General features: G+C 49.9%; 1 protein-coding gene and 1 long non-coding RNA gene across 4 annotated transcripts; one reads left to right on the top strand and one right to left on the bottom strand.

Moving 5' to 3' along the window:
• Positions 1 to 783: 783 nt before the first annotated feature.
• LOC142913357 (uncharacterized) lies at positions 784 to 5,854 on the bottom strand. Its single transcript, XR_012934632.1, has 4 exons — positions 5,444 to 5,854; positions 4,511 to 4,754; positions 3,477 to 3,815; positions 784 to 1,632 (listed from the first exon to the last, which is right to left on the bottom strand). It is a non-coding gene; the product is annotated as an uncharacterized LOC142913357 (long non-coding RNA).
• Positions 5,855 to 6,411: 557 nt separating this feature from the next.
• Positions 6,412 to 23,076, top strand: LOC142913356 (uncharacterized). 3 transcript variants are annotated; one of them, XM_076060868.1, is made up of 8 exons: positions 6,412 to 6,547; positions 7,386 to 7,521; positions 11,491 to 11,666; positions 12,589 to 12,857; positions 14,244 to 14,400; positions 19,241 to 19,615; positions 19,752 to 19,914; positions 20,148 to 23,076. In XM_076060868.1, exons 1-8 carry the CDS (start codon positions 6,463 to 6,465, stop codon positions 20,359 to 20,361), a joined length of 1,575 nt encoding a protein of 524 aa, XP_075916983.1. In that variant the 5' UTR covers positions 6,412 to 6,462; the 3' UTR covers positions 20,362 to 23,076. The 3 variants fall into 3 exon arrangements, with proteins under 3 accessions (XP_075916983.1, XP_075916982.1, XP_075916981.1); XM_076060867.1 differs by having other exon boundaries at positions 6,413 to 6,547; positions 7,374 to 7,521; XM_076060866.1 differs by having other exon boundaries at positions 6,413 to 6,547; positions 7,335 to 7,521.
• The last annotated feature ends 29 nt before the right edge of the window (positions 23,077 to 23,105 follow it).

The raw sequence follows: 23,105 nt of genomic DNA, 5'->3' as shown, positions 1-23,105 counted from the left end.
AGTTGAATAACTTTTTTGTCACAACTTCATTCAACTCACCGTCGAGAAGTACGTCAATGATGCGGCGCCTGCTCACACATCAACGCTTACTTGAATTAATTGGTTATTTTATGAATCAATCTTCAATATACAACTTTTGTTTGTGTGGAGTGAGGGTGCCCGTAACTCGTTCACATGGAGCAGGCGAGGCGATTCCACAGTTTAGGGACCGCGGCGTTTTTGACCTACACACAAATATATATGCATAATAAGGCGTCCATACAAAATGTTAATCACTTAAAGGGAGCCAATTAATTGGTTAATTGATGCCGATTTTGATACAGGCATGCATTGTCACCGGATCTGAGTACGTGTGCAAAATATGGAATTGATTGGACGACGGGAAGTGGATGAAATCTTTATCACAACATTTGACCACGACAGAGGAATCAAGTTAAGTAAAACCATTTTGAACGCGAATGAGAAATCTCCCCCCACCCTCCCCCGATGACGCGCGAGCGTTGCTAGGGGCAACCCCCGGGCAGCTTTAGCGGCGCAAGGAAATACTTAAATAATGCGAAATAGCACTAAATTGTTAATTTAACAACTTTTAAAGTTTACGGATGGGAAAACAGAATGGCGCTGGCTCACCACGGGGCTTACGGTGTGGTACCCGGCTACTTTTTTAAAAGTAAACTCCACGATTCGCGAGCAAGTGTGCGTCCACACAGAGACAGACAGACGGACACACAGAAAAAATGCCTTTTATAGGTAAGAAAAGAAAAACGATGACGAGACTCAATATGTGAAGAACACGGGATTTATTCGGTTCACAAGTCAACGGATATAACTTCAAAACACTTTTATCGGTCATCTTTTTCTCGAGACAGCGTTCCCGTGGGATTATTTCCAAGTCGATAGACGACACCTTTTTTTTACTCATCCTGGCAGACACACACACAGACACACGCCTCTGTCTGTGTGTGTGACTGTCTGTGAGTATGTCTGTGTGTTTCTATATGTGTGTGTCTGTGTGTGTCTATGTGTCTGTGTGTGTGCCTATGTGTCTCTGTGTGTGTCTGTGTCTCTGTGTGTCTATGTGTCTTGTGTGTGTCTGTGTCTATGTATCTCTGCGTGTGTCTGTCTTGGTGTGTTTGTCTATGTGTCTGTGTCTATGTGTCTCTGTGTCTATGTGTCTGTGAGTATGTCTGTGTGTCTGTTTGTGTATTTCTATGTGTGTGTCTGTGTGTCTACGTGCTCTGCATGTGCCTATGTGTCTTTGTGTGTCTGTGTCTCTGCCTGTGTCTATGTGTCTTGTGTGTGTCTGTGTCTATGTATCTCTGCGTGTGTCTGTCTTTGCGTGTGTTTGTCTGTGTCTCTGTGTGTGTCTATGTGTCTCTGTGTGTGTCTATGTGTCTGCGTGTGTCTATGTGTCTGTGTGTCTATGTGTATGTGTCTACAGTGACACGCGGTGGTGGTAGTGATGGCGGTAGTGGTGGCGGCCGTGTGGTGCGTGTCGAACTTCTTTCACGCCGTACGTATCGTAAACATCGCCACAGGGGAGATTAAGGTGGCTGCGGGTGCTGGCGATGATTACTGGGCGCCCCCCTGCCCGCCTACGCCGCTAAACGTCGCTCGCCAGTCTGTTCCAAGCTATGGGGTAGGGGGAGCGAGATAGAGAGGGGGGGGGGGTGGTGGTGGTAGACCTTTGTCTTGTGGCGTGTAAATATTGTTGCGTGCGTGCGGGGTTTGTCCATGTGGTGGCGGTAATAGCGGTGAGTCGAGCAAAAGCGGTGAAAGTTTTTGGGGTCGCTCCGAGCTCACCCTGTCACCCATCGCTCTCGAGCTCCCTCCTAGGGGAGGATGACGAGGTTGACGAGGTTGACGAGGTTGATGATCCTCATCGTTTGTGGTTGTGAATGCAGAAATAAACATCAGAATCTGGTGGTTTCATTCTGACCTCCGATCCTGGTCAGCAATTGAACGTCGGGAAACCCTTGCGCCGAGGGGCCCCACTAGTGGGCGTGGCCGTGCCCCACCAGTGGGCGTGGCAGTGCCCCCACCAGTGGGCGTGGCCGTGCCCCCATCACGTGGCGTGTGTAGTGACGGCAGCTACGCTCGGAGTGGCTGGATAATAAAGCTTGAAACGCACAGCAAACCACGTGGCCTCGGTGACACGCGATGCGAAGAGGACAGGCAGCCTATACAAAGACAAAGGCACCCCCAGTAGCCTCAGCACACTTTTGTGGCAAGTTCTGTTGGGAGTAGCAATTAAGGGCAGCACTGTAGGGCACTCCGGGGTGGGGAGATAGGGGGGTGGACAGCACCACAGGCCATCAGCCAGCTGCAGAAACATTCCCCTCCTCCACTCATCTCACTCACCCAGTCACCCCTCCACTCACCCCTCCACTCACCCCACCACTCATCTCACTCACCCCTCCATTCATCTCACTCACCCAGTCACCCCATTCACCCCCCCACTCACCCCTCCACTCATCTCACTCACCCCTCCACTCACCCCTCCACTCATCTCACTCACCCCTCCACTCACTCCTCCACTCACTCCTCCACTCATCTCACTCACCCATCCACTCACCCCTCCACTCACCCCTCCACTCACCCCTCCGCTCACCCCTCCACTCATCTCACTCACCCAGTTACCCACTCACCCCTCCACTCACCCCTCCGCTCACCCCTCCGCTCACCCCTCCACTCATCTCACTCACCCCTCCACTCACCACTCCGCTCACCCCTCCGCTCACCCATCCACTCACCCCACTCACCCCTCCACTCATCTCACTCACCCAGTCACCCACTCACCCCTCCACTCACCCCTCCGCTCACCCTCCGCTCACCCCTCCGCTCACCCCTCCGCTCACCCCTCTACTCATCTCACTCACCCCTCCACTCACCCCTCCGCTCACCCCTCCGCTCACCCCTCCACTCATCTCACTCACCCCTCCACTCACCCCTCCACTGATCTCACTCACCCCTCCACTCACCCCTCCACTCACGCCTCCGCTCACGCCTCCGCTCACCCCTCCGCTCACCCCTCCACTCATCTCACTCACCCCTCCACTCACCCCACTCACCCCTCCGCTCATCTCACTCACCCCTCCACTCACCCCACTCACCCCTCCACTCATCTCACTCACCCAGTCACCCACTCACCCCTCCACTTATCCCACTCACCCCTCCACTCACCCCTCCACTCATCTCACTCACCCACTCACCCCTCCACTCACCCCACCACTCACCCCTCCACTCATCTCACTCACTCACCCCTCCACTCACCCCACTCACCCCTCCATTCATCTCACTCACCCAGTCACCCACTCACCCCTCCACTCACCCCACTCACCCCTCCACTCATCTCACTCACCCACTCACCCCTCCGCTCACCCCTCCACTCATCTCACTCACCCCTCCGCTCACCCCTCCGCTCACCCCTCCACTCACCCCTCCGCTCACCCCACCACTCATCTCACTCCGCTCACCGCCCAGCCCCCCAGTAGCCCGAGCTGCTGCTGCTGGGGGGCGTTGTCCCCCAGCACCGCGTTGGCCCTCAGCAGGAACCTCGTGCGGTGACGCCGCCTCTCCCCCCCCCCCTCCCTCCCCTGCCAGCAGCGCCCTCCTGCACCACCACCTCGTCCGCCTCCTCCTCCGCGTAGGCCGCTGCCAGCAGCAGCTCCGCAATGCCTCCCACCGTGTCGCCGTCCCTCAGGGCCCTCCCCGGGGGGGTCGCCCCCCCCCCACCGCCCCCCCCGCCGCGTGGATCCGCGCCGAGCGGCGCACCGGCGTCACGAGCCGCGGCCGCGAGGGGGGGGCTGCCGGCGCTGCGGTGGAAGGGGGGGCCGTGATGTTAGGGGGGGCAGCCAGGGTGGTGGTGGTGGTGCAGGAGATGTTGGCGGCTGGGGTGGTGGTGGTGCAGGAGATGTGGGCGACTGGGGTGGTGGTGCAGGAGATGTGGGCGGCTGGGGTGGTGGTGCAGGAGGTGTGGGCGGCTGGGGTGGTGGTGGTGCAGGAGATGTGGGCGGCTGGGGTGGTGGTGCAGGAGGTGTGGGCGGCTGGGGTGGTGGTGGTGCAGGAGATGTGGGCGGCTGGGGTGGTGGTGGTGCAGGAGGTGTGGGCAGCTGGGGTGGTGGTGGTGCAGGAGATGTGGGCGGCTGGGGTGGTGGTGCAGGAGATGTGGGCGGCTGGGGTGGTGGTGCAGGAGATGTGGGCGGCTGGGGTGGTGGTGCAGGAGATGTGGGCGGCTGGGGTGGTGGTGGTGGTGCAGGTGTGGGCAGCTGGGGTGGTGGTGCAGGAGGTGTGGGCGGCTGGGGTGGTGGTGGTGGTGCAGGTGTGGGCAGCTGGGGTGGTGGTGCAGGAGGTGTGGGCGGCTGCAGTCACGAAAGCTTTAAATAAAAAATGTTCGACTTTAAATTTTAAAAAAAATTCGACTAAATTAAATTAAAAACTTAAAACATTTTTCGACTTAAATAAATTAAAACAAATTAAAAAAAAATTTCGCCCTCAAAATCACTCGAACCTTGGGCAGCTGAGGCGCGCGAGTTCACTTCGTCCATCGTAGACATCGCCGGAGAAGTTGTTGTTGTGCTGTTGTTTAGTCGTCGTTGTATAGCTGTTGTATAGTCGTTGTTTATTTGTAGTTTAATGTTTAAAGTGGTAAAGTTAAATGGTTAAAGTCGCAGCCTCAGTGGAGGCCTTCGAGGCGGCCATCGACAAATTCTGAAATTTCGCGACCCTTGCCCCCTGAACTTGCCTCCGATTGGCTGCGGGAGAGGACATACACACACGAGTGTACACCATCACACCATCACACACAGTGCACACCACCACACTATCACACATACAGAGTGCACACCACCACACTATCACACACACAGAGTGTACATCACCACACCATCACACACACACACCTCACGCTTTCTCTCTGTTTAAACGTGAAAACTCTTAAACTCTTAAAACACCAACCCTTAAACACTAACCCTTAAAAGCCAACTCTTAAACACCAACCCTTAAACGCCAACCCTTAAACACCAACCCTTAAACACAAACCCTTAAACACCAACCCTTAAACACCAACCTTTAAACACTACCCTTAAACACCAACCCTTAAACACCAACCCTTAAACACCAACCCTTAAACACCAACCCTTAAACACCAACCCTTAAACACCAAGCCTTAAACACAAACCCTTAAACATCAACCCTTAAACGCAAACCCGTAAAAGCCAACCCATAAACGCCAACCCTTAAACACCAAACCTTAAGAAGCAACCTTTAAACACCAACCCTTAAACGCCAACCTTTAAACACCAACCCTTAAACGCCAACCTTTAAACACCAACCCTTAAACGCCAACCTTTAAACGCCAACCCTTAAAGGCAAACCCTTAAACACAAACCCTTAAACACCAAACTTGCACGCCACAACCTGGACGGTAGAGGGCATTCTTTACCTCACGCTTTCTCTCAAAAGTGGCGACCTCACACTCCTAGCGGGTCGTCCTCCTCCTCGTCGTCCTCGTCGTTAATTGAGCAACAAAAATAAATTTTCCGGCGTCTGCACCCCCCTCACGAATTAAAAAAAATGGCGGTGGGTGAGGGGGAGGAGCCAAAACAAATTGGCGGGAAAACAAAAAAACTTCGCGTCACGTGGGAAGGGAGACGCCAAATCCGATTGGCTCCGAGGCGGGAGCGACTTTGAGGCAATTTTTTTTTACAGTACGAAATTACAAAACTCAACATCGACAATAAAACTCGCGTTGGCATTCGCGCCGGTGTAAATAAATGTAAAAAAAATAAAAGTTGTATTGTTGACGTACCATATTTAAATCAAATGTTTTTACTCGAACGCGATTCCGTTGTTTCGATTCATTCTCGTGCTGAATCGTGTCGAGCTATGATTACGAAACGCGAATCGTGATCCGAGTTTGCTAAGCCAATGGGAGCGCAACGCTGCTAAAGGCAGCGTCCAATAGGAGAAGGCGATGGTGGGAGGTGGCCGGGTGCCGCTTGGACCAATCAGTGAGCAGGGTGTTCAATGTTTCCCGCTCTTTCGGGGGTTTTTTTGTTAATCACAAAAACAATATTTAAACCCCGGGGTAAAAGTTATGGAGAGCATTGTTTTAAAAAGTGTGTAGTCGGAAAAGTTTGCACGTAAATTATATTGAAACAGAGGAGCAATAACAATAATATAACTCCACCAATATCTTCTACAATGGATTCCAATGTTATCCCAAAGGTAATCGATTCCAACAGCTATAAACACTACTACCAACTCGACTCCCACTTTATCCCCATTGAAAATCGATTCCATGAGCACCATTCACCAACAATCGATTCCCATGTTATCACAACGGGAATCGACTACATACCATCAAAATTCTCCAACAATCGATTCCCATGTTATCCGCAAAGGAATCGATGCGAGTATTTTAATCGAACCGAGAATCGATTTTCCCTCCACGTGAGGTTCATGGAGATGGGGAAGTTCTACGGACCTGGTCGACTCCTCCACCTCCTCCTGCCTCTCCTCCTCCACATCGTCACTTGCAGCCACGGTGAGCCGAGCGGGACAGAGGTCGATACATCTGGTACCAAGCTGTGGTGTACGTGGGGAGCGGTGGTGCAGTGGTTAGCGCACTGTGTGAGTGTGTGGGGAGTGGTGGTGCAGTGGTTAGCGCACTGTGTGTGTGTGGGGAGTGGTGGTGCAGTGGTTAGCGCACTGTGTAATTGTGGGGAGCGGTGGTGCAGTGGTTAGCGCACTGTGTGTTTGTGGGCAGTGGTGGTGCAGTGGTTAGCGCACTGTGTGTGTGTGTGGGGAGTGGTGGTGCAGTGGTTAGCGCACTGTGTTTGTGGGCAGTGGTGGTGCAGTGGTTAGCGCACTGTGTGTGTGTGTGGGGAGTGGTGGTGCAGTGGTTAGCGCACTGTGTAATTGTGGGGAGCGGTGGTGCAGTGGTTAGCGCACTGTGTGTTTGTGGGCAGTGGTGGTGCAGTGGTTAGCGCACTGTGTGTGTGTGTGGGGAGTGGTGGTGCAGTGGTTAGCGCACTGTGTTTGTGGGCAGTGGTGGTGCAGTGGTTAGCGCACTGTGTGTGTGTGGGGGGAGTGGTGGTGCAGTGGTTAGCGCACTGTGTGTGGGGGGAGTGGTGGTGCAGTGGTTAGCGCACTGTGTGTGTGGGGGGAGTGGTGGTGCAGTGGTTAGCGCACTGTGTGTGGGGGGAGTGGTGGTGCAGTGGTTAGCGCACTGTGTGTGTGTGGGGAGTGGTGGTGCAGTGGTTAGCGCACTGTGTGAGTGGGGAGTGGTGGTGCAGTGGTTTGCTCAATGTGTTGTTCACTCATCTCCCCAGCTCCGCCTTCCCCATTGAATGTACGTTTGGAATCTCGAGACCTCCTTGCAGACCTCTGCTGGGACCCCGGTGAAGTTGACCCCAAAGGGGATAGACCCCCAATTGTTGAGCCTTCAACCATCGACTCCACCACCACCACGGCCAACTCAACTTTTCTGGACGTTACCTACACAGTTCAGAGCAAACTGTGAGATGCTCCCTCACTCACCCACCCGCTTGATCACTTACCAACTCACTCACCCACTCACCAACCCACTCACTCAACCACCCACTCACTCAACTACCCACTCACTTATCCACTCACTAACTCACTCACCCACTCACCCATTCACCCACTCACCTATTCACCCACTCACTCACCCACTCAGTCACTCGCCCACCCTCTCACCCACCTACTCACCCACCCACAAACCCACTCAACCTCCCATCCATTCACGGCTGAATTCACTCACCCACTCATTCACTCACCCACCCATCCGTCACTCACTCAACTCACTCACCCTTAAACCCACTCACCTAATCACTCACCAACCCACTCACCCATTAATTCACTCACCAACCCACTCACTCACTCAACAACAACCGCGATTTGCCACTAATTGGCTGTGACATCATAATGGCACTTGTGCCAGACTATATGCACGTTGAGGCCACGTCAAGTGTTGAACGCCCGCTGGCAGGAGCATGCTGGAGTAGCCCACCGATGGGACTTTGTCCAGATCTTTCAGGAATTTGTGAGCTCCTCACACAATCCTGCCTGGTTAAACCCAGGATGGATTAAATTTCGATTTAAAGCTTTCGTGACTGCAAGGATTAATCTTCTTTGGTTCTTTCGGTAAAGTCACGTAGAATGAGAATAAAATAATACATTGATAAAATAAAATAACACAATAATCTCACGACGTTTCGGCCACAACACAAGCAGCCTTCATCAGGTGAAGGGACGAGACTGTCTGGAGGACAGCGCTGTGTTATTTTATTTTATCAATTTATTATTTTATTCTCATTCTACGTGACTTTACCGAAAAAACCAGGATAGATTGTAGGCAGGCCCGCCTAAATGTTTCGAACTGGCAAAGATGTTCCATTAGGGGGCTCCACGTTTTTCAAGCGTAGAGAAGGAAGGGAATGATTGTGGCCAAGAAGACTTGAAGCTTCGTGCAGAGCGACAGACCAGGTAGCTTCCACACAACGTTACCGATGAAAAGATATTGCCACGCGACTGATTCGGAGTGAGACCTCTACTGTCAAACCTTAGCCGGTCATGAGCACACTGCTCAGGTATGGGAAACTCTCCACTCTCTCCACAAATGCCCCATCACCAATTGGGAGTTGTGGGGGTGGAGTGTCTGATGGTACAAAATACCCAGGCAGGTGCTTAGTTTTGGTGGGTCTGATGGTAAGGCCCCACCTCTTGGTGGCAAGCTCCAGGTTCAGCAGCAGCACCTCCAACTCCTCCTCTGAGTGAGCAGCACTTACCAGACCATCAGCATATGTAACATGGTTGACCAATATGGAGCCATCCCTTGACTGCACCTGGGCATCAATCATCCTCCCATTGTATCTGTACCAGACGTAAATTCCACCGATACAGCCATCAAAGGCTTCACAAACTACTTGGTCGAAATAGGTGTTAAATAATGTGGGACCCAAGGTGAACAGGTAATGGCTCCAACTCCCAGTCACGTAGTTTTATCCGGGCCCGCTCACCATCATGAAGGTCCTTAATTATTGTAAGCAGAGGGTCAGGGACTCCGAAAGCATGAAGAGCAACCCAGAGCCCAGGCCTACTGATGGTATCATAGGCCTTGACCAGGTTAATAAAGCAGAGATGTAGGTCTTGTTGGAATTCCCTACACCTCTGCTGTAGCAGATGGACGGAAAATATGGCATCTGTGCAGGACCACCCTTTCCTGAAACTTGCATTGTGGCTCCGCAAAGCCTCTCCTCAGCATGCCTGGCAGGGCGATGTTGAATAATCCTTGCCAGGACGTTTCCCGGCACACTGAGGAGTGAGATGCCCCTGTTGTTGTTACAATCTGTGCGGTCTCCCTTCTTAAAGGGGGGGGACCACCAGGGCATCCTTCCAATCCTGCGGAACCCGTCCAGTGGTCCAGACTATTGTTATGATGTCATGTGCACAAACGCCACCCTCCCTCAACATTTTGCTCGGGGCCTTTCCTGGTCTCAGACTCTGGATTGCCTTCAGTACTCAACAGATGGCACCTCACCCAGCCACTTACAGGGGGTGACTTCCAACATTTGAGGCACCGCAGCCTCAGCAGGGTCATCCCCACTTTGTCCCACAATGTTTTCCAGGCTGAGGGATTTTCCCTCCCGCAGGACCTCACAGAAATGCTCAGCAAATCTGCAAACCTGTTCCTGGGGGTCGGAAATTGAATCACCGTTCTTTCCGCTAAATATGGAAATAGGTGTGGCGCTGCAAGTTACTTTTTTGACGGAGTTATTTGTGATCGCGGGCCATTGAGGCAGATTCCATCTGCTCAGCAACCCGCGACCACCACCAATCCTTGGAACACCTCACGGCTCTCCGAACCTCCGAGCGAAGGCTGCAGTAAGCCTCCTCATTCTCTGACGTGGGATGCTGTAGACGATTAGAGTGGGCCTGTCACTTTTCTCAGCCAGCCTGAACACCTCTTCTGTCAGTGAGGGTCTCTGGCGAGGTCTGGACCGTATTCCCAAGCAGCCATTAAAGCTGCATGAGTCACAGTCCAAAACCTCGCCCATTTCCCCTCGACATCAGGAGTGGGGGACAATGCCAACCCCAGCTGCAAGCGATGATGAAATTCTCACTTGCAACTTTCATCAGCTAACTGAGACCAGGCCACTGGGTTTGAATGGGGTCCTGGGTATACACCCACCATTGGAGTAGAAGAATGGCAGGCGCATCTTCCAGATGGCAAGTCGATGGTCAGTGAGCAAATCAGCTCCATGGTAGGTCCTTGTGTCAAGGACATGGGCCAGCATCTGCTGTTCCATCACTATGTAGTCCAGCAGATGTTCTTTGCTTGGACCTGGCATGCATCCATGATGTTGCGTGGATGCGCCGATGCCAGAACAGCGTGTTGGTAATTACAAGCCTATGGGCTGCACAAAAATCGTGCAGCCTTCTACCGTTGTTATTGAGCTGATCTGGCCCATGCCTTCCAATCACTCCAGACCAGGTGCCAGCATCATGACCAACTTGGGCATTAAAGTTGACCGACAATGTGAATATCCCGAGGGGCCACTTTAGCTAGCACTTGTGACAGGAGCTCATAGAAGGCATCTGACTCATCGGCCTTGCCTGCGTCCCTCCACGGATGTTCGTCTTCGGTGGGGGCATAAGTAATGACGACCACCGCTCCTCACCTCTGGTTGATGGGAAAGCGAGCCCAAAGTAGCCTGGGGCTTACAGCTTCCCACACCTCACCGCCACACTCCCACGACCCCTTCATTATTTTGTTCATAAGAAGAGCCACTCCCTGTTGTTTGGCAGGCTCCTGCCCCGAGTAGAGGACTGTCCACCCCTCATGGTGGCAGGAGCCAGAGCCGGTCCACCGGACCTCCTGAATACCACAGAGATCCAGGCGGTACCAGTCCAGCTCCCGACAGAGGAGTGGCAGCCTCTCCTTCGCAGTGAGCGTTCGAACATTCCACGTGGCCATCCACAGTGGTTTTTTGCTGTTTCCAAATGGGGTTTTGTAAGGAGACGTCATCGACGCCTGTCCCGCCGGGGCACTAAACAACGCGCATAATTTGATATTTTGTGTGTTGTTTAGTGGTAATTAATTGAAGGTGGAGCGGTTAACAGCCCCTTGCACACGTTCAGAGCTCCCTTTGACCATTGTGGTGGCTACAAACGCCCACTCACTCACCAACCCACTCACCCACCCACTCACTCAGCCACGCACTCAACAACCCACTCACCAACCCACTCGCCCATTAATTCACTCAGCCACTCACTCGACAACCCACTCACCCACTCACTCACCAACCCACTCAATCAGCCACTAACTCGACAACCCACTCACCCACTCACTCACCAATCCACTCGCCCATTAGTTTACTCACACACACACGTCTCTCTCAGTCACCTGCTCACTCGCTCCTCACCACTCCTCACCATTTCCTTTCCATGTTTCTGTCTGCGCAGTTTTGGACAAGTCCACTGGCAGATCGTCTGCTCTGCCACAACAGAGACGCGGTGCAATGTCTCCTCAGCGCTGGAAAATCCCACCGACCGCTACCACCTCCGCGTCAGATCCACCGCCTCATCATCACCACTGTCCTCACCCTGGGTCGTGGTTGAGGTCGTGCACTTGAAGACAAGTGAGTGGCGTGAGATCGGCCATGTGCCGCTGTCTCTGTCTCTGTGTGTGTCTGTGTGCCGAATGGCGGTTGTTGATGTTGTGTGCTCGCCAACAGCACTTACCCCAACTGTCTGTGCAAGCTATATGAGAGATCTTGTTTTTATGTGTCTGTGTGTGTTTCTGTCTCTCTATGTGTGTCTCTTTGTGTAACTGTTTGTGTCTCTGTGTGTGTGAGTGTCTGTGTTTAGGTCTCTGTGTGTGTGAGTGTCTGTGTTTGTGTCTGTCCATGTGTCTGTGTGTCTCTGTGTGTGTGAGTGTGTTTGTGTCTGTCCATGTGTCTGTGTGCCTCTGTTTGTGTGAGTGTCTGTGTGTCTGTGTGTGTGTGAGTGTCTGTGTTTGTGTCTCTGTGTGTGTGAGTGTCTGTGTTTGTGTCTGTCCATGTGTCTGTGTGTCTCTGTGTGTGTGAGTGTCTGTGTGTGTGTGTGTGTGAGTGTTTGTGTCTGTTTGTGTCTCTGTGTGTGTGAGTGTCTGTGTTTGTGTCTCTGTGTATGTGAGTGTCTGTGTTTATGTCTCTGTGTGTGTGAGTGTCTGTGTTTGTGTCTCTGTGTGTGTGAGTGTCTGTGTTTGTGTCTCTATGTGTGTTACTGTCTGTGTTTGTGTCTCTGTGTGTGTGAGTGTCTGTGTTTGTGTCTGTCCATGTGTCTGTGTGTCTCTGTGTTTCTCTGTCTGTGTCTGTTTGTGCCTCTTTCTGTCTGTGTCTGTCTGTAACTTTCCCACTCACTCTCACTCACTCTGTAGAACAGGGGGAGATCACACAAACTCCAAACATACAACAGCAGGCATCGTCAGGGTCTGGATTCGAACCAACGGCCTCCGGCTCACTAGGCGAGGGAGATAACACCCCCCCCCCACGCGTGACTCCCCCCCCCCCGGTGTCTCAGCTGTCCTCAGTGCTCCGATATTCACCCTGAAGCTCACCAAGAAAAGGACGGTGGAGGAGGGTGATGGCGACGGCTGTGACGACGGCGGTGACGACGGCGATTGTGTGGTGGCTGGGAAGGTAGACGCGGTGGTTGACGCAGAGCCGGAGGTCTGGGAGCTGTCAATGTCGGCCTACGTTGAGCGTTTGTTGCTGAGAAGGATGGTGGGGCACCGACTGGATTTCTTTTTTCAAGCGGAGTACTCGGCAAAAGGGGGCGCTCCGAATGCGGTGAGCGGTTGCGGGGGTTGTGACGGGGGTTGGAAGGTTGTGGGGGGGACGTGAGTGGTGATTGAGAAGCCTTGGGTATCGGAGGGAGTAGCCAAACCTTGTGAGTGGGTAAGTTAGTGAAAGAGTTAATGAGTGGATGAGTGAGTGATGCTACTCTACTACTGATGATACCTCTGTAGTGTACCACTTCTGAGACACTAATCGTAGGAGGCAACACGTCTATTCTACACATTTAACAATTGTTCACACACGGGATAACTACAGACTGGTCAGAGCAGCCGGCACGCTGCCTGACGATGAAGACGTAGCACATTGGGTTCCACTCCACCGACAGACAGCCTTTATCCAGCCTCAGGACTTCCCTTTTATGCCCCCCCGGTGTGGCCTGGCTCCGCCCTTGGCCACGCCCCCTTCTGGAAACCCACCAGAAGGCTCTGGGCCATACCTCACGTGTCCCCTCGGGCACCCTTGCCACACATCCCTTACCCCGGCCTATCACGTGCTCCACCAGCCGGCCGGTTTGCCATGTCCTCATATGCCCCCTACTGCCAGCAGTGCGCATCATGCACCCGAGTAACCCACTCCGTGGCATTGCATTCTCTGCTGCCAGAACGGCCGCTGCACCCTGCTCTGCTGGCAGGTATGGCTGTGACGCCCACATCTCCTCTCTCTGTCGGTAACCAGCACCACGTGCCGTAGTGACCCATTCTGTGTCACTTCACTACGACTGTAGTGAGTCCAACTGAGTCGCAGACGTTATTCTTTAGAGGCAACACATTTGTTGTAACACGTGACATACAAAGGGGTAACTGCCCCTTTACCAGATATAGCCTAGGGGTGGTGACCACCCAGCTAACTAATCTATACGTCGGAGTTACAGCTACGAAGGGTCGGACCCTCACTCGGGTCCCCGGCCACATGTTGATGCCTTGTAGGACGTAGAGCTTCCAGCTTGTAGACGTGGAGCTTCCAGCTTGTAGACGTAGAGCTTACAGCTTGTAGACGTAGAGCTTCCAGCTTGTAGACGTGGAGCTTCCAGCTTGTAGACGTGGAGCTTCCAGCTTGTAGACGTGGAGCTTCCAGCTTGTAGACGTGGAGCTTCCAGCTTGTAGACGTGGAGCTTCCAGCTTGTAGACGTGGAGCTTCCAGCTTGTAGACGTGGAGCTTCCAGCTTGTAGACGTGGAGCTTCCAGCTTGTAGACGTGGAGCTTCCAGCTTGTAGACGTGGAGCTTCCAGCTTGTAGACGTGGAGCTTCCAGCTTGTAGACGTGGAGCTTCCAGCTTGTAGACATGGAGCTGCCAGCTTGTAGATGTGGAGCTTACAGCTTGATGACACGACTATTGATGATGATACTACTACTACTGATGATGATGCTGCTACTCCAGGTGAACTTCGTCAGTTGCCACCACGCGGTGTGTCCGCCTGGAGACGCTGATGAGTACTGTGCCCGTGCGAGGGTCATCACTGACTTCCTGCGGCGGAAGGCAGGGGAGTGGTCTCCGCTGTCCTGTGTGTCCGTCCCTCCACGACACAGCGCCGTGGGTGAGTGGGTGGGTGAGTGGCTGGGTGAGAGAGAGAGATGTTTGTGTGTGTGTGGTGATTGCAAATCCTTTAATATCGGAGTAAGTTGCCAAACCTTGTGAGTTGATGGGTGAGTGAGTGGGTGGGTGGATGTCTATGTATCTGTATGTATCTAAATTAGTCTCTATGTATCTTTATGAGTCTCTATGTGTCTCTGTATCTCTTTGCAGAGTATCTGTGTGTCTCTGTGGGTCTCTGTGTATCTCTATGTAGGGTCGCTATGTATCTCAACCAGCCTCCATGTGTGTCAATGAGTCTCTGTATCTCTGTAAATCTCTGTGTGAGTAGTTTATGGGTCTCTGAGTAGTCAATGAGTTTTCTGTGTGAGTAGTCTATGGGTCTCTATGAGTGTATTCATCGGACGACTAAAGTTATTAAACTGAGTAAAGTTATATTCTTGGTTCTTTCGGTAAAGTCACGTTGAAGGGAAACAATAAAATAATAAAATATATATAAAACAATAACATTATCACAACGTTTCGACTGTAACACAAACAGTCATCATCAGGTGTGAAAACCAACGGCAAAAAACATTTGAAAGAAGTGGCGGTTTGTATTTATTTTTAAACGTTAACACCACGGACAGCGATTTGTCAGTTTGTTTATAAGGACGAGTCCATCTATGTTCGGAAAAGAGGAGGGGGAGACGAAAAATTAATGTATACTGTCTGAAAGCCACCGTAAACGTGAACAATCAATTAAGACCCGAAATGGTTTATCAAATCCTTCCAATGATTGCTAAGCCAGAATCCATCTTCTCCGTTGAAATTGTCTCTGTGTTTGTATATGTGGATAGCCTCATGAACGAATCTCTCGTGGTAGCCCGATGGCTTGCAAAGAACCTCTGTCTTGGAGAAGTCAATGTCATGTGAGCCTACTGAATTATAACAGTGATCTGCCACGGCCGAGGTGTTGGTCTTACCGTGTTTAAGGTCTGCTTTGTGTTCACGAATGCGGTCCGAGACATGTCGTTTGGTTTCTCCAATGTAACTACTACCACAGAGGCAACTTGGTTTGTAGACACCAGGGTACTGTATGTCCAGAATCACATCTTTTACAGACGAAACCAGATCACGGATGTTATGTAATGTGTTGAAACTGACCTGGATCTTGTGTTTATTCAAGATTTGGAGATCTTTTTTGTGATCCCCGCAATGTAGGGTAAAGTAATGGTTTTGAAAGGCTCCTCAAGAGGGTCATTCTTCATGGTTTGAGTGATAGCTTTGCGGATTGTATAGTCGGAGTAACCATTAGCCTTAAGAGCTTGGTGTACGTGCTTGAGTTCACTGCCTATGTGTTCCTGGTCGGATATGCATTGGGCTCTATGGTGCAGAGTCTTGATGAGATAATTCTTCTGTGATGGATGGTGGTGGGAATCCGGTTTCAGATATGCATCCGTATAGGTAGCTTTCCTATAGACAGAGTGGCTCATTGAACCATCAGGTCTCTTTTTTATTAAGACATCCAAAAAAGGTAGCTTGCCATCTTTTTCGACTTCCATGGTAAATCTGATGGCTGGGTATATGGAATTGATGTGGTCGAAGGATTGGTCTAGAGCAGGCCGGCCATGTGGCCAGATGACAAAAGTGTCATCCACGTACCTCTTCCATAAGGTTGGGCCGAGAGTGGCAGTCTGGATGTCGTCAGTCTCAAATTTCTCCTTGAAAATGTTGGCTATAACTGGAGATAGGGGGGAGCCCATTGGGGTTCCCTCAGTTTGTAGAAAGTTCCATTCCAAGTGAAGTATGTATTGGTTAAGCAGTGTCTCACCAGGGGGGGTACCTCAATGTTTAGTCCTTGATGAACCAAGTCTTCAATGATTGCGATGGTGTTAGGTACAGGAACTTTGGTGAATAAGGAAACTACATCAAAACTGACAAGCAGGTCGTCTGGGGACAGGGAAATACCCTTGATTGTCGATACCAGTGAGTAGAATTTTGTACCGCAGAGGTGGTTTTTCCAGTGAAAGGACGCAGGATTTCAGACAGAAAACGAGCCAGTTTGTAGGTGGGGGAGTTGATAGAGATGATGGGACGGAGGGGTGTATCTACTTTATGCATTTTTGGTAAGCCGTATAATCTTGGTGGCCTGGCAGCAGAAGGTTTCAACAAAAACTGTTTAGATTGATCAATTAATGCGGTTGAATCAGAAATAATTTTGTTGGTTTGTGTGACGAGGCTGTTGGTGGGATCTCTTTTTATTTTTGTATAGCTGCCATCGTCGAGTAATTCTTTCATTTTGTTGTTATATTCTATTTTATCCATGATGACAGTAGCATTGCCCTTGTCAGCTGAGAGGATTACAATGTCATCCCTCTTTTTTAATTTGTATAATTCAAAACGCTCATCTTTGCTGAGGTTGCTAGCTGGCATCTTAGCGTTTTTGAGGGTTGCAGCGATTTCAGATCTTGCTACGTCTGCAGCGATGTGACCCAGGCCCTTGAGAACAACGTCTACTTGGGCAATGATATCAGTAACTGGTATGTGTTTAGGGGTGACTGCAAAGTTTAGACCTTTAGCTAAAACGGATTTCAGACCATCGGAAATAGAACTGTTACTACGATTAATTACGACTTTGTTAACGTCTAACTTTTTGGTGTGTGGGTCCGGTCTTTTGTTGGAGAGGAGGTTAAATTTGGAAATCAGGTTGTCCTTACATTTGGTTGACATAGTAGCAGCTGAAGAGGCAGTCATATTGTCTACATGTTCCCAATCTGATGTGGACATTGTTGCCGTCAATGATAAGTGTGATTTGTAGAGTGTCTTGTCTAACTGATCTAGTTCGGTGCGTATAAGTCAGATTTTCTCTGAGATAAGAGCTAAGCTAGTTTTGAAAAGAATTCGTTTCGCATTAGAAGAAGTTACATCAGCAGAGGTCAGTGTAAATGCGATTGGTATTACCCCAGAGTCGCGACATCTCTTCAGAAAGGTGAGAGACTCGATCAGCTGAGCCTTCTTATCCCGGAGTTTGTTGAAGGATCTTAAAGTTATGTGGAAACCCTCCCCGTAGAGGTGGTTAAATTTTGATTTAAAGCTTTCGTGACTGCAATAATTCATATTCTTGGTTCTTTCGGTAAAGTCACGTTGAAGGGAAACAATAAAATAATAAAATATATAAAACAATGAAATTATCACGACGTTTCGACTGTAACACAAACAGTCATCATCAGGTGTGAAAACCAACGGCAAGAAACATTCGAAAGAAGTGGCGGTTTGTATTTATTTTTAAACGTTAGCACCACGGACAGAGATTTGTCAGTTTGTTTATAAGGACGAGTCCATCTATGTTCGGAAAAGAGCAGGGGGGAGACGAAAAATTAATGTATGCTGTCTGAAAGCCACCGTAAGCGTGAACAATCAATTAAGACCCAAAATGGTTTATCAAATCCTTCCAATGATTGCTAAGCCAGAATCCATCTTCTCGGTTGAAATTGTCTCTGTGTTTGTATATGTGGATAGCCTCATGCACGAATCTCTCGTGGTAGCCCGATGGCTTGCAAAGAACCTCTGTCTTGGAGAAGTCAATGTCATGTGAGCCTACTGAATTATAACAGTGATCTGCCACGGCCGAGGTGTTGGTCCTACCGTGTTTAAGGTCTGCTTTGTGTTCACGAATGCGGTCCGAGACATGTCGTTTAGTTTCTCCAATGTAACTTCTACCACAGAGGCAACTTAGTTTGTAGACACCAGGGTACTGTATGTCCGGAATCACATCTTTCACAGACGGAACCAGATCACGGATTTTATGTAATGTGTTGAAACGGACCTGGATCTTGTGTTTATTCAGGATTTGGAGATCTTTTTTGTGATCCCCGCAATGTAGGGTAAAGTAATGGTTTTGAAAGGCTCCTCGAGAGGGTCATTCTTCATGGTTTGAGTGATAGCTTTGCGGATTGTATAGTCGGAGTAACCATTAGCTTTAAGAGCTTGGTGTACGTGCTTGAGTTCACTGCCTATGTGTTCCTGATCAGATATGCATTGGGCTCTATGGTGCAGAGTCTTAATGAGAATTCTTCTGTGATGGATGTTGGTGGGAATCCGGTTTCAGATAAGCATCCGTATGGGTAGCTTTGTGTGAGTAGTCTATTGGTCTCTGTGAGTAGTCTATGGGTCTCCGTGTGAGTATTCTGTGGGTCTCTCTGTGAGTAGTCTATGGGTCTGTGTGTGAGTAGTCTATGGGTCTTTGTGTTTGTAGTCTGTAGGTCTCTCTGTGAGTAGTCTGTGGGTATCTGTCAGTAGTCTATGGGTCTCTGTGTGAGTAGTCTATGGGTCTCCGTGTGAGTAGTCTGTGGGTCTCTTTGTGAGTAGTCTATGGGTCTCTGTGTGAGAAGTCTATGGGTCTCTGTGTGAGTAGCCTATGGGTGTCTGTGTGAGTAGTCTATGAGTCTCTGTGTCAGTAGTGTGTGGGTCTCTGTGTGAGTAGTGTGTGGTTCTCTGTGTGAGTAATTTGTGGGTCTCTATGAGTAGTCTATGGGTCTCTGTGTGGGTAGTCTATAGCTCTCTATGAGTAGTCTATGGGTCTCTAGTAGCCTATGGGTATCTATGAGTAGCCTATGGGTGTCTGTGTGAGTAGTCTATGGGTCTCTGTGTGAATAGTGTGTGGGTCTCTGTGTGAGTCGTGTGTGGTTCTCTGTGTAAGTAATCTGTGGGTCTCTATGAGTAGTCTATGGCTCTCTATGAGTAGTCTATGAGTCTCTGTGTGGGTAGTCTATGGCTCTCTATGAGTAGTCTATGGCTCTCTATGAGTAGTCTATGGGTCTCTATGAGTGGTGTATGGGTCTCTGTGTGGTCTCCCTGCCCAGGCCCTCCCGTGGGTGTCGTGACGGAGGGCCAGGCCTTGGCAGCCATCGGCCAGAAGGTGGCGCTGCTTCACTGCCACCTGCGGGTTGCGGCCGCGGTGACGCTGACGCAGGTGAACTGGCTGAAGGTCACCGTCGGTGATGACGGCCGGAAGAGGGCCAGCTTGGCGGTGCTCAATCCACGACACGGCACGGCATACCCAAACTCTCCCCTCATGGGCCGTGTGCGCTTCCGCGCCGGGGGGCGCGGAAGTGCACGCGGCGACTTCTCGCTGGAGCTGCTGGACGTGCAGCACGGCGACGGGGGCCTCTTCCTCTGCCACGTGGCCACCTTCCCCACCGGCAACTTCGAGGGAAGCGTCAACCTCTCCGTCGTCGGTGAGAATCGGCGCTCTCCGTTGTCTTTCTTCGCCGGCACTGTGGCCACAACTTTGCCACAACTTTTTTCGTCGGACGAATAAAGTTGTGGCAAAGTTGTTGCGGTCGTTGTTGTTGTGGTCATTGTGCCACACAGAGAAGCCGACGGTGGCATCGGCGTCAGCGGCGTTTACGGCCGGCCTGGTCTGCCGGGCCCCCCGGGCCGGTCAGGCCGGCAGGTCCTGCTGGGCCACTGTCGTCGCCGTGGGCCTCGCCCTCGCGGCCGCACTGCTCTACCGCCGCCGGCTCCAAGCGGCCGCGTGAGTCGCCCACCTCGTCACCTTCCCCGCCACCTCACCCCCTCGCTGAGCCTCTCACCTTTAACCACCGCGGAAGTGCACCACCCCCTCCCGCTGCCCGCTTCCCCGCTCGTCCCGATGTCGCTGGAATGTCACTCGAACGTCAGCGGCGCCCCTCGCGGGCTTCCTCGTGCGACGAATTACCGCTGTGCATCCCGCCCACCCCCCCCCCCCCCCCCCCGGCGCGTGTGCAGGGAAGAGCCCCGCGCCTCCCGCAAGCCACCACCAGGCGGCAAGGAGGACGACCGTGGCCACGTGAGTGGGGGGAGGGGGGCGCGCGGGATCGGAGCACGTGGGATCGGAGCCAGCGGGATCGGAGCAAGCGGGATCGGAGCAAGCGGAATCGGAGCAAGCAGGATCGGAGCACTCGCCGCTCGTGTGTGTTGTCTTGATTTAAAGCTTTCGTGACTGCAGTAATTCATATTCTTGGCTCTTTCGGTAAAGTCATGTTGAAGGGAAACAATTAAATAAAATATATATAAAACAATAAAAATTCTCACGACATTTCGACCATAACACAAACGGTCGTCATCAGGTGTGAAAAAAAAACCAACGGCAAGAAACATTTGAAAGAAGTGTCGGTTTGCATTAATTTCATAATAAAGGTTTTTGGGTTAGATCGCGTTATATATAAATGTGTCGTAACCCTCCACCACCCGACACGGCCAATCAGCATGGAAATGGAGGTGAATAACACACTCCCATTCCTAGATATTTTGCTTGGACATGGCCTAAACGGTAAAATAACACACAGCATTTACAGAAAGCAAACGCACACTGATGCCTATCTGAATACAGAGTCACATCATCATCCAGCTCAGAAATCCTCTCTTATCAAGACGCTCATACATCGGGCTAAAACAGTGTCAGATGGTGAGAGTCTAGTGAGAGAGATGAAACACGTTAAAGATGCACTACGACAGAATGGCTACAGTAATGCTCAAATTAACAGAGCACTGAATGCCAAATCATGATCGCAAAGCAATACTGCTGAAAGCGACCAGATTGTTAAAACAATAAAAAATCTATATATCTCAGGAGTAACTGACAAATTAGCCCGTGTTTTGCAAAAGCAAAACATTACAGTAAGATTTGGTACAGTACACAAAATTCAAAAACTAGTATCTTGCACTAAAGACGCATTACCTAAATTATCAACAGAAGGTGTATATCGGATTAATTGTTTATGTGGCGGCTGCTACATTGGACAGACGGGACGTAATATCAGCGTAAGACTAAAAGAACATCAGAGAAATATTAAATTATCTCAAACACAACTGTCGGCAGTGGCAGAACATGCTTGTCAACAAGGACACTCAATTGATTTTGACAATGTTGCAGTGTTGTGTAAAACTAATTATTACTGGCAAAGACTAATTAGAGAATCCATTGAAATTGAGAGGAATAAGAATAACTTTAATCGCTCTGACAGCTACAGGCTTAGTGCGGGCTGGAAGCGTATTATTAAATAATACACATTACATTTTGATTTAAAGCTTTCGTGACTGCAGTGATTCATGTTCTTGGCTCTTTCGGTGGAGTCGCGTTGGGGGGGAAGCAATAAAATAAAAGAATATCTATGTTTATTGTTTCCCTTCGGCGTGGCTTTGCCGAGGAAGCTAGGAATATGAATGCACATTACAATTCCTTATAGGGGAAACACATACTAATTAACGGATTACTAACATAGCATATAATCACTAACATTACAACTAATTACTAATCTACAACTCATTACTAATCATAACCAATGACTGATTACTAATCGATTATATAATTACAATACCCCCCCCCCCCGCCTCTAATCACTTCACCTGATATGAGTTAAGTGATGACGTCACCCTGCTGCTCTATATAAAACCGGGAGCAAGCGAGGGCTTTACCATTCTGGCGAATTGCCCGATGATGCTGGATGTATTTACCAGCGAAACGTCGTACTCAAACTGTAAATGTGGATTCACACTTCAACACACCGGTGGGCTAAAATAGTGAATTATTTGTCTTTTGTCAACGTGACACTTTTTTTGCTGATTGGCCGTGTCGGGTGGTGGAGGGTTACGACACATTTATAAATAACGCGATCTAACCCAAAAACCTTTATTATGAATAATATTGGTCGCGAAAGCCTACGTGTTAAATTGCATTAATTAATTTATTTTTAAATGGTGTATTTATAAAAAACGTCAACGCCACGCACAGCGATTTGGCAGTTTATTTAGAAGGACTAGTCCATCTATGTTCTGAAAAGAGGAGGGGGGAGACGAAAAATTAATGTATGCTGTCTGGAAGCCACCGTAAGCGTGAACAATCAATTAAGACCTGAAATGGTTTATCAAATCCTTCCAATGATTGCTAAGCCAGAATCCATCTTCTCGGTTGAAATTGTCTCTGTGCTTGTATATGTGGATAGCCTCATGAACGAATCTCTCATGGTAGCCAGATGGCTTACAAAGAACCTCTGTCTTGGAAAAGTCAATGTCATGTGAGCCTACTGAATTATAACAATGATCTGCCACGGCCGAGGTGTTGGTCCTACCATGTTTAAGGTCTGCTTTGTGTTCACGAATGCGGTCTGAGACATGGTGTTTGGTTTCTCCAATGTAACTAAGTTGCCTCTGTGGTAGTAGTTAGGTCTTAATTGATTGTTCACGCTTACGGTGGCTTCCAGACAGCATACATTAATTTTTCGTCTCCCCCCTCCTCTTTTCAGAACATAGATGGACTTGTCCTTCTAAATAAACTGCCAAATCGCTGCACGTGGCGCTGACGTGTTTTATAAATAAATAAACCGTTTAAAAATTAATTAATTAATGCGAACCGGCACTTCTTTCAAATGTTTCTTGCCGTTGGTTTTTCACACCTGATGACGACAGTTTGTGTTATGGTCGAAACGTCGTGAGAATTTTTATTATATATATTTTATTATTTTATTGTTTCCCTTCAATGTGACTTTACCGAAAGAGCTAAGAATATATATAACATTTAATCTTTAGCCATCCTTGTTAATAAAATAATCACTGACGCGTTTATGTTTTATAAAATGTATTTGATGTTCGTGAACTTGTAACTCTTGAATTTTTGTAAATATTTTAACATCAATTAAAACATGAATAGTGAGTTCAACTGAGTGGCAGATGTTGTCTTTAGGAGCA

Source organism: Petromyzon marinus, unplaced genomic scaffold, assembly GCF_048934315.1.
Source record: "Petromyzon marinus isolate PM22_M1 ecotype Great Lakes invasive population unplaced genomic scaffold, UKy_Petmar_22M1.pri1.0 PM_G_Scaffold_25, whole genome shotgun sequence".
In the NCBI taxonomy this organism is placed as follows: domain Eukaryota; kingdom Metazoa; phylum Chordata; class Hyperoartia; order Petromyzontiformes; family Petromyzontidae; genus Petromyzon; species Petromyzon marinus.
Note: the sequence above shows the minus strand (reverse complement) of the source record. Positions and strands in the feature narration are given on the sequence as shown.

Excerpts from the sequence above, each read along its gene's own strand:
- LOC142913356 (XM_076060866.1), top strand. The coding sequence starts at position 6,463 with ATGGAGATGGGGAAGTTCTACGGACCTGGTCGACTCCTCCACCTCCTC. Across the intron at positions 6,548-7,334 it reads CATCGTCACTTGCAGCCACG|CTCCGCCTTCCCCATTGAAT; the intron begins GTGAGCCGAGCG and ends TCATCTCCCCAG. Across the intron at positions 14,401-19,240 it reads TCCACGACACAGCGCCGTGG|GCCCTCCCGTGGGTGTCGTG; the intron begins GTGAGTGGGTGG and ends CTCCCTGCCCAG.